Source organism: Rhopalosiphum maidis, chromosome 1 (genome assembly GCF_003676215.2).
Source record: "Rhopalosiphum maidis isolate BTI-1 chromosome 1, ASM367621v3, whole genome shotgun sequence".
Classification (NCBI taxonomy): Eukaryota; Metazoa; Arthropoda; class Insecta; order Hemiptera; family Aphididae; genus Rhopalosiphum; species Rhopalosiphum maidis.
In genome coordinates this window covers 80,641,818-80,653,375 of record NC_040877.1, presented here as the reverse complement: position 1 = coordinate 80,653,375, position 11,558 = coordinate 80,641,818, and the positions used below count along the sequence as shown (strand labels likewise).

The following is an 11,558-nucleotide window of genomic DNA, read 5'->3' as shown; positions in this document are numbered from 1 at the left end:
AAAATAACTAGAAATTCTAAATGATTACCTACATAGATATTTATTTATTTTATGACATATATTGATCACTAAAAATACTTTAGTTATGATTATTGATTTGAAAAAAACTAATAAATATTTTTGGAATACAATAATATTGTTATTTACAGTGAATAATTATTATTTTTATTAATTAACCAACTTTTATTGTTGCCTACATTACGATAATAATTAAGATAAAAACAAATAATATAATGGACATAATAAAATATTAGTTAGTCAGATTAATATCAACATTATTGTAATAGTATACTTCAAAAGTTCAAAAACTAAATTATTATATTTAATTGAATAATAAATATTATATTAATATTAATAAAATTTTAAACATTACAGTAACCTAGACAATAAATATTGCTTTATATAGTTTATATTTATTATTAATTAATTATAAAAGCTTAGGTAAGTATATATATTTTTATATATTTTAAAAATAATTTAAATATGAGCTGGATAATTAGATTATTATTATTATTAGATTAATAATATTATAGAACACTAATACAGCAATAAATATAAAAAAAAGTCAGCAAACTATACTCTTGATATTGTGAAAGACATCAAAAAATAAATTAACTAATATTTTAATTTTTGAGTAAAAAACATTAAATACACTATCTAATATTATAATAAGTATCCTTAATACCATTTTAATGGTATTACATATTTATTTTATTACATATTGAAATTGAATATAAAACTACTGCTATTATACATATATATATATATATATATATATATTAGTTTTAATATTTAAATATATTGGAATTAAAAGTGAATGGACAAATAATTATTTACATATTTTAAGGTATACATTTTGCTTTCAATTTATAAGTATCCATCTGCGATAGAAATTGTAACTTTTTTTTTTATATATTATTAAATTTATATAGCTTAGCTTAAATTAAATCAAATTTTTAATCACAATATTTTTTTTTTTTTACACTAAAATCAATTTATAATTTAGTTAATGAACATCTATTTTGGGTTAAAATAATTTTAACTTTTCCTAACATAAAACCTAATTTCCTTAGTCTTTTTTATCTTCTTCATTGGCTAATTCATCAACTAATTTGTCAGTTGATTCAATACTAATTTCAAGATTATCTGAGCTTGCAGATTCACAAATAACATTAGTTATTTCATTATTTTTTTTTGTATTGTCTGCATCCACAGCTTTTCCAACAGCTGATTCCACAAAATACTTATCAATTAATGATTGTTTCCGATTGTTTCGATCAATGATTTTTTCTACATTACTATTATTTACTGAATATTCATTAACCATAGTTTTGATTTTAGCATTTATATGAGAATATTCATCAATTATTGTTTCTAACTTGAGGTTTCCTTTAGCATATTCACCAATAACTGATTGAATATTAACATTATTTTGAGAATATTCACTAATCAATGTCATTATATCAGAATTCCTTTTTGCATATTCTTTAACTATTGCATCAAGGTCTACATTTTTTGTTGGACGTGGGTTGATCATTGATTCAAAGTTAGTATTTTTTCCATTATCAGTTTCCATTTCACTATTTGTTTCATTTAGTTTAACAATACTGTCATCAGCATCATTGTAATCCATAGAATAATTATCAATAGCTGATTCAATATCAGAATTTTTCTGTGCACATTTATTCATAGTGTTTTCCATGTCATCATTTCTCTTTGAACATTTATTTATTTCATTCTCCAAATCGGTGTTTTTTTTAGAATACTCATTAATAGTTAACTCTAAATCTGTATTCTTCTGTGTGTACTCACTCAACACTTTCTCAAAATCTGTACTTTTTTGTGAGTCATCATCGGTCGATTCTTGTGTGTTATTTATGTTTGTAGGTTCATTTGAGCTAATGGAATTGTTTCTATTTATTTTTGTTATATCATCCTCGTGTAAATTATTTGTATCTTGAAGCTTAACACTAGTATTCTGACTAGTTTTAGAATCTATTATAGACTCTTTAACAGTTTCATGTAATTTTTCTTCCAATTTTGATTTTATCGTTTCTTCAGATTTAATTTTTTCGGTTTCTGCAGCTTTCAATTTTGCTCTATCTGCCAGCATCTATAAAAAAAAAAAAAATTATTTACTGAAATAAAACTATGCATAATAAGTTTTAAATTATTATAATTTATTATTATTATGGTTAATTAGTTAAGATTTATCATACTTTTTGTTGATGTAGAAGCATACGACGTCTCATATTCGTACACAACTTGCTAGTTTTAACTACATCTTTAACATCTTCTCTTTCTTCATAACGTTCATTCCAACTCTTGTTGTCATTATTTTTTTCTTCAATTTTTTCTCCAATTATTTCACTTTTAATAGCTTCTTCAATTTGTGTATTACTATTGTTATCTTTTTGATTAGGCCCAAGTAGAGCACGTATAGCCTTTGCTTTCATTTCTAGTTCTAAAATTTCCAACAAAGTTTTTCCTTCTTTTTCCTTTGATTTCTCTTGTTCAGTCTCACTATCTGTTTCAATTTTTTTCTTTTTTGATGATTTTGTCCGTTTTTCTTTATGATATCTCTTTTGGCTAATTTCATCTTTTTTTTCTGCTTCTAATTTATTTTGCTTTTTATTATCATCGACAGAGTCATCAGAGTCTGATGAAGAATTCATTTCTTTCCCTAAAATAAATAATATATTCTATAATAAATATCATATACATTATATAGAATACATCAAATATTAAAACAATGAATTTTATTATATTACTTGTTCTTTTAATAAATTGAAGATTTTGAAAACAAAATCCAACTTATAGAATTAATGCTTATTGATAATAATATCAATATATTAGTAAATAAGTTCTCATCGTTTACGAGGATTAAGAAAATTTACAATGAAAAATCCAATTCAAAAACTTTTATACAAGACTCAAAACATTTGATAGAGTTCAGTATTACAGGTTCTCAAGACAAAAACAAAGAATAGACATTTTATAACATTGGCTGCAATATTACATATTTCTATAAAATAACAACTCTTACTTGCACACTAATTTTACTAGTATATTATATTTTAAATCTTAAATTTATTGTCACTAATTTAGCTAATTCAGCAAAATAAATGTTGTTTGCCTTAAAGAATTTTTTATATTTTATAACTGATCTAGCAAATGTTAAACATTCATATGGTCACAAGTTTATACAAAATAGTATAATTTCTAATTTTTCTTTCTATAATAGCTTTATTTGGACTATTATTAATTTAAAAAAAATGAGCCTTATCGGTACATTCGTCCTAAAATTGCCAACAAACTTAAATCAACACTTCATTTTTATATACATGGATCTATGTATATTAAAATTATCTAACTTCCAATTTACATGCTAAATGTGTTAAATGCCAGTTTAGAAGTTAAATGGATATTGAAAATAATTTACCTTCCAATGTAGCCAACACTCGCTTCTTTGACATGCACAATAACTGTATTAAACAATCTGTTTTTAACTCTTCAAATGTCATATCCTAAGAAGAAATAAGTTGTATTAGAACTTACAATGTTATAAATGTTAACTAACTAATGCCATACCTTAAGTTCAGGTGGTATAAGTCGAGCAAGTCGTTTACCACGTACAACAGAAAACAATTGATGAATTAACTGTTCAGGATCATTGGCATAATGACTGAGAGGAAATAAGTCAGCAGGCGATAAGCTAATTGACTCCTCATCGGTACTAGAGTCATTACCCAACTAAACACAGTGTAATAAAAGTATGTAGGAACAATTCAAAAGATATTTTACATTTTAATTTTAGTTAAAAATCTTCTTATTTAAATTATGAACTATACATATTATTACTGATATAGGTACATATATTGATCACATATTTTTTTTAATATAAAATTTACAGCTTTAGAAAGCAAAATATGGATAACATGTACCTGCACTTTTTTTTTAACTAAATACAATTATCTGTTAAAAATATTATCGCTTTGATAAAACAAATTGCATTTAATTGCAATTATTTTATAAAAAAACATTTTAACAGTAAAATTATTTGTTAAAAAGATCAGAATAATTGTTATCATATTGTTAACCTTAGGCGAATATGAATCAGGTAAAACATATTCATTAAATAGGTACTAATATTATACTTAGTACACACAACAGGCAGATTAAAAATTATATTATAATATTCTAATTACGATGACTAATGGGTTGTTTACATCGTTTTTGATCGCTCTGTATAGATTGGCTTTTTTCCGTTGATCGTTCAGATGGAAGTCAATGGTCCTCTTCATGGCCATGTCTGAGAAATGATTTTCATCGGTAATAATAATTAACAATAATTGCTCGTTACCACAGTACGACGTCGAAAAAACTTCTGTGATGATACCAATGATACCGTCAAACACGGAAAAATAACTAATATAAGAGAGAAGAAACACTACGAGTACTTATTACTTACACTATTATGCGGTTACTCTTACGGTGTGATCTCTAGCTTTTGTAATTTCGAACTGAAACAGACACGACGACTAATGATTGTGATAAAAGATGAAATTCATCAGATTAATTTCATTAATCGTGAATTCACGAAGGCTAGAATAGAGAGTAGGGTTACCAAACTCCACTTACACAGTTTAAGTTTACTGAAAAAGCAAAAACACCCAATACCGGTAAAAACTGAAAAACTAAATACTGAAAAGTCCGAACCGAAAAAAGTCACATGCAGATTGCGCTACGGTCGCATCAAATACTCGTGAAATGGATTTTGAAATTCTATAATTTATATTTTTACAAATTTTTTATAAAATATTAAACTTAATAATTCAATCATTTTAAATTTTTTAACTAGTAAAATTACGCATTGATGCACATGATGACAACAACAAACTTTATGTAATAAATATTATTATTAGGGAGATTTACATAGTTACATATGCATGACGTGTTGTCTGCGTCTATTACATCGATACACGTACATAATAATCCATTTTACTCCAATATTTTTAAAATGAGAGTTAATTGACCTAATTTAAATTTAAAGATAAGAGTATTATCTAGGGCATCTATAAATAGATGGCTTTTATGTTAAAACAAATTATTATTTTAAAATGTACAAAATGTCCTGAATAATAATCTTACTTCATTTTACTATTTTATCATTGATTATTGTAAACGTAAAATGTGCTGTTGTAAATTTAAACATTTTTAAAAGAATACATGCGAGTGTGGCAACCTCTTGATAGTAATAACGATTAAATAATAAATTATAAATATTTAAATTTAACAATCACCATTTACCCTTTTGACATTTTATGGAAGATCTATTCGGCATTCATAATAACGAAAAATTGAATCTTTTCGTTCTTGCATCAGATACTAAAAGCTTGAAATTCGAATTAGAAAAATAAAACAATAAAAGACTGCCGAATGGATGTTAAAGCTTTAAAAAGAAAATTAGTGTCCTTTACAATTGTGGAGGTTAATCTAATTCATGAGGATTTATGACTAGACTATGTAATCATTTTATTGTACCCATGTCCTATACTAATTAAAATAGATCACAAATAATTCTTCCTTTTATTTTTATACAAAATAAATTGTTAACATTATTAAAATATACTTAATAATATAATGTTAACTTAAATAGCCTATTTAAAATATTTAAATCATCATAGACATTGCATGTCATTTCAGTAATTCCAAGTTTGGGATTATATTGTGAATATGCTTCTAAAAACTTTCAGCAGAATTATTTTTGGTACTTATTGTTTTATTACTAATGAGTGAGATGTCTATAATTAATAGTTATCCACAATGAAGGGTGGTTTTAAATTATTATTAATTATATTTTCAAATTAATCATTTTATTATATGTATATTATAATCAATAATTAAATAAATAATTATTATTTTATTCTTAATGAGAACATGATATAAATCATTAACAAAACACTGAAAAATTCTTTGATATATTAATTTATTAATTATACATCTAGGCATAGGTACATATGGATATTATAACTATAGTAACATAATATCAGTTATATGTAAATAAAATAAATCAATGATTTTGTTCACATAATTTATTAGTAGCCCATTTGAATACTCTGCAGAGCAGAACCCTACCCTCATAGACAAAGATTCATCTATTCTGTGAGTCGTTACTAAAGTAGATGATATACAAAACTATGGCCATAAATATAGTCAAAAATAGTGTATATTTAAACCTTTGTGTAAAAAAAATATTAATTTTCAAACTTTCATTATGAAATTGAAATGGAATCCCATCTAATTTTCAGTAACACACAGTTAAAATTTTAGAGTATTACTATTAGCCATAATTCTTTAATCACAAATATTAGGTATACTATGACATACTATAAATACTGATGATAGTAACAATAATGGTCATAGTTTGGTAGGAAGAATAAATGTCACTCATGTGAATAAGCACCCAATGAGTTAATAATAATAAAAAAAATTTTTAGTACTAATGTTAACTCAGAATATCTGCACACATGACCATGCCAACACGATAAGATGCAGCCAGACACAATTTATTGTCACCGCAGCAGTTTTACACCGACTTATAATTTAATAGTTCACTTGGCCGTTTCTAACTGGGTGTCCAGCTGGTGGGTAAACTACAGCTGTCAGGAAATGATGGAACACTGCTGCTACCATTGGTTTCAATGGTAGGTTGATAGGATGGGTCCAACGATCCATTGTCTTCGGTTGACATTTGCAATGAGGTGGATGGCGATGGATCCATCATACTCTCTACTCTATTGCAACGGACATTATCTGCATCAACGCTGTCGTTGACATCGTCGTCTACACCACCAACGACAGTCGCCGAGCACTTGTGATTCTTCATACTCTTGTAGAACGAAAACGTCCTGAAGCACTCGGTGCACGTGTACCGTTTCTCGCCCGTGTGCGTCCTGATGTGTTCGGACAGTCCGTCTCGCCGAGCAAACGCCTTGGCGCACAAATGGCACTGGAATGGTTTTTCGCCAGAGTGGGTGCGCGAGTGCTGGACCAGCTGGTACCGAGCCAGGAATGCCTTGTTGCACACCTCGCACACGTAGTCCTTGGACGCAAAGTGTATCTTCTGGTGGTCGACCAACCGCACTTTGATCTTGAACGTCTTGCCGCACACGTCGCATACAAACGGCTTGTCCGAGTTGTGCGTCTGCCTGTGTATGTAAATGGAACTGTGGCTGGAACCGGTGTAACCGCATACATTGCACTTGAATAGCGCCTCTTGCTGGTGGGTGCGCTTGTGCGACGTGAGTCCCAGCTTGGACGCGTACGAGTTGCCGCACAGGTCGCACACGAACGGCTTCTCACCGGTGTGTATACGCATGTGTGACACAAGTGCCGCGTTGCTGGCAGTTGTCAGGCCGCAGTGAGAGCACGCGAACACGCCGCTGTGCTTGCGCATGTGCGTGCGCAATGTGTGCTTGGACTTGCACCGCACGTTACATACGTCGCAGCTGAACGCCTTCTCGGCGTGGAACGCGTTCTGGTGGATCTGCAACCGGTTGTTCGTAAGGAACAGTTTGCCGCACGTGGGGCAGCTAAACTCTTTGGGCATATCGTCGTGGGCGGTACGGTCGTGATTGAATAGGTCACAGAATCGAGAATAGGCAACATTGCAGAATTCGCATGCATACGTCTTTGACTGGAACCGCCTGTAGTGCTCACGATACTTTGCTCGCTTGTCTTCAAGTGTCTTGAGCTTTTTGATTTTACGTTTAGTAGTGATCGTGTAGTTGTTATCCTTGTATTCGCCACTAACAGTGTTGGTGGCCATAGTTTTGACGCATAATTCCTCTCCTTGGTTAAGAATAGTTGACACATCAGAAGATTCCTATACAAAATGCATTGATTAAATATTAAATTGGATGCTTAAAACAACTTACAGTTTTGGAAAATTAAAAATAAATACTTTTTTTGATTCATTTACGATGACAGATGCAGCGTGATGTTCAGTTGATGCATGCAAGTAAAGACTGTATGTGTCAAGAAATCCCACCTGACAAAATGAACACAAATGAGGCATAAGGTCTTTCTTCAATGCATGGTTTCGGAGATGACGATAAAGACTAGTCGACCGGCTAAATTTACAAGTACATAGTCCACAACCAATTGTACAGTCCTTGACTTTATCCTGACAATAAACAATTAAATGTTTAGGTAATATATTTTTTACACTTTAATTTTAAAGCTAAAATCTTAAAATAAGATAGTTTATTGTTAAACTAATCAATCTTCAAAAAGTTTATTTAAATATCTAATAAACATATTTTTCAAGTTATCTGTACCTGAATTTGAATGGATCCATGAATATCTTGTTCAGCAGTCAAATGATTTTGATAAATTGTATAATTACAATATCCTTTATTGCAAATTAAACAATAATGTGGCGTATTATTCTCTTCTAATTTATGAAAGTCTATTAAGTGGTTGTATAATGTTTCTTTTTCAGTGAAATCTATAGAACACATTCCACACTCGTAATGTTTTTTTTTATTAGATGTTTTATTATCAAAAGCCTTTACTTCTTTTTTAACAGCTCTTGAGTAGACTTCTCGTGTCTGAAAAAATGAATCATTATATAAACCATGAAATAATAACTGGCAGCAACTGTATTACTATTGGTAAAATGGGGGACTTAGATTTTGATGAATCATTATCAGAGTCTTGATTGTTAAATTCATTATTTAACGTACTATCATGATTACTTTCTTGTTCATCTATTTCTAATTGATCTTCAAGTTTAATAGAATTATCGACAGTCAAATTTAATTTCTCTTCTTCTAACTGCTTAATGCAGTTCTGAATACATTCATTTGAGGAAATACATTTTTGCTTGAATTCTTCCCAGTTCTCTAAATTACTCTGACAATTAACGCACATATGGGCTGGCCCACGATCACACTGCCTTATCTGTGATTGAGAATATTTAATTAATTTAATTTACTTTATTACAAATGATCTATAGTTCTATATTATATTTACTTACTACTATTCCCACACACGACTCAATGCGGTAAGAAAAATCACAGTCGAAAATTGGACGTAATTCTGGGCCTTTATGCAGGCAAAGCCTACAAAGTACATTAAAGTCTAAGTCGAATTTGTTTTTCATTTTGAAAAAAACAATTGATAACACGGATCACAACTTTTTAAAAAAGAAGTTTCATTTGTTTCTTTTGTAGTTTATTATAACATTTTAAAGTTTAGCGGTAAAATATTGTGCGAATTAATAATAATTATAGTAATTAGTAAATTAGTATGAAAGATAGTAACTACTAACTATAATAAGATACTTCGCTGTGTTATCATTTACAGTGTTTGTTTATTTACTCAAATAATGATAATTTTTTATTTTATAAATTTTTTTAGATTAGAAGACGATGACCGTGACATTATACCAGGAACATGGTCAGAATTAACTCGTAGTAGTAGTGTTGTTGCTGTTGTTGTTGTGTTATTGTTGTAACTACAGTATTATCATTCAGCGGTTGTGATATATCTGAAATTATATCTAAACCCGTGGTTGAAAACTTATTTAATATTTTTATTTCATCGTTCAATTTTTCAGTTTTTGATTATTTCATAAACTTCGTTCAACCCATAATGTATTTTGGCTTCGTGCAAGTATAGTGTTATACACTATTAGTTATGATTATGAACTAATAAAATTATATATCACTGACTATTAATTTCAGCTTCTATAATTGATGACGTGTATTTTACACGTATTATAACTCGGAGTTGTTTGTCAAAATCGATTGTTATCTATAGTATTGTAGACTTTATTCTGTTTTAAAAATGGAAACGGTTACCGAAGCACTAGAAATTAAGAGGATTTGGTAACAAAAGATTTAAATTTGACTAATTTATTGACATAAAATCCAAAAACTAGAAGTGATGGCATTAAACAGATAAAATAACTATTAGTTTTTACTCTGAAACATTTAATTAATATTGTTCTAATGTTTTTTTTACCTGACAATATTGCCTATAGCGGCCATACTACCCGTTGGTACGTCGCTACACAGGAGACATGGGTGATGGTTTGTTTCGTTTAAATTGTATTTACCTTATAATTATTTTAATATTTATTTTATGTTATTTGAATATCTAACAGAATTAATAATAATTTTACTTTATTATTTGCATTACTAGCAGATACAAAGGAAGATGCATTGACGTTTATATACTTGACTTAAAAAAATAAAAGTTGTACTAAATGTACAATATATTTTGATAGAATTACTCTTACATTTAACTTAAGTTACATAATTTTTTTAAGCATTTTGAATTAATAGTTGAAGTATAAAGTTTTAAAAATTCTTGTATTAAATTTCTTAAAAATAACTTAATAATGTTTCAAAATTATATGTTATGATTAAAATATATATACATTTGTGTAAATATTTTATATATATTTGATATAACTAAGTATTCTTTAATAAGTAAATTGAGCTCTTTAAGTGGATCATCTTAGCTAAATTCAAGAAAAATGCCTGTGCAATACTGTAATAAGCAAAATAATGGTAATTTTTTTTTAATAATTCAATTGTAAGTATGTATTATGCATTTAAGTTAAATACAATTTTAAAATATTTTCCAGGAAAGTGCCACTAAGAAAATAAGTAACTTTATCCATAATGCAATTCTCATCAAGAAAAATTGAATTTTTGGATGCCTTTTTTGTTACCATAAAAAATGATTAGATTTTAATAAGTCAGCATCATATTGTTAAATGTATAATGTTAATGAGGTGCTGTTTATGACAATTATTATTTATCTTTGTTAATTGTGATTAGAATTTGAAGTAGGTATATGAACAAATTTAGTGAGGTTCTTTTTAGAGATCTTAAAACATTCATGTTAAAGTTTAAGAACTCATTAACAAACAATTTTCCTGGAAGAACTTGCTAAAATATGCATTTTATTTTTCATGTAAATGGTTATTAAAATTATGTTTTATATTTTTTAGATAAGCAGTGAGTGCCTTATGAAGCATTGTTTGTTATATTAAATTTATTTCTACATTACATTTATGACCTCAATGATTTTATGTTAAAAAAGAAAATACACAAAATATAATTAGAAATTGTAGAAGCCAAGTCTCAAGCTTGGCAAAAAGTAGGTAATTTAACAATTATTTTATTTCTCTATTTTATTATATTAATTATATTATTGATCAGCCAAATTAAAGAATATCTTTTTTTTTAAATATTTATAAGACCAAATCAAACTTTAAAATAACTAATAAATATACTTTTTAGTTTTTTTTTTAAAAAAAAAAAGTATGTATTAGTTTAATTAAAAAAAATTTTAAACTAAATAATAATAAAAGGCTATATTTATAGGCGTGCGGAGTGTTCTCAGGCACCCCCGTGATTTTTCATGGGCCAAATCGCCCTATGCTTTAATCTATCTAAATAATTAAACTCATTCAATTTTAGATCATTTTTTTAAAACAAATTTTAAAAATAATTGAATAATTCATTATGATTAATTTA

At 27.9% G+C, this 11,558-nt stretch overlaps 2 protein-coding genes across 4 annotated transcripts; both read right to left on the bottom strand.

Moving 5' to 3' along the window:
• Positions 1 to 937: 937 nt before the first annotated feature.
• On the bottom strand, positions 938 to 4,734 carry LOC113556436 (putative leucine-rich repeat-containing protein DDB_G0290503). 3 transcript variants are annotated; one of them, XM_026961377.2, is made up of 6 exons: positions 4,472 to 4,734; positions 4,230 to 4,387; positions 3,592 to 3,753; positions 3,443 to 3,527; positions 2,220 to 2,683; positions 938 to 2,113 (listed from the first exon to the last, which is right to left on the bottom strand). In XM_026961377.2, exons 2-6 carry the CDS (start codon positions 4,308 to 4,310, stop codon positions 1,070 to 1,072), a joined length of 1,836 nt encoding a protein of 611 aa, XP_026817178.1. In that variant the 5' UTR covers positions 4,311 to 4,387; positions 4,472 to 4,734; the 3' UTR covers positions 938 to 1,069. The 3 variants fall into 3 exon arrangements, with proteins under 3 accessions (XP_026817178.1, XP_026817179.1, XP_026817180.1); XM_026961378.2 differs by having other exon boundaries at positions 4,230 to 4,384; XM_026961379.2 differs by lacking the exon at positions 4,230 to 4,387.
• Positions 4,735 to 6,008: 1,274 nt separating this feature from the next.
• On the bottom strand, positions 6,009 to 9,308 carry LOC113558697 (oocyte zinc finger protein XlCOF6-like). The gene is made up of 5 exons (XM_026964208.2): positions 9,044 to 9,308; positions 8,674 to 8,967; positions 8,343 to 8,615; positions 7,967 to 8,188; positions 6,009 to 7,888 (listed from the first exon to the last, which is right to left on the bottom strand). The coding sequence occupies exons 1-5, from the start codon at positions 9,167 to 9,169 to the stop codon at positions 6,629 to 6,631; spliced, it is 2,175 nt and encodes a 724-aa protein (XP_026820009.1). The 5' UTR covers positions 9,170 to 9,308; the 3' UTR covers positions 6,009 to 6,628.
• Positions 9,309 to 11,558: the final 2,250 nt, after the last annotated feature.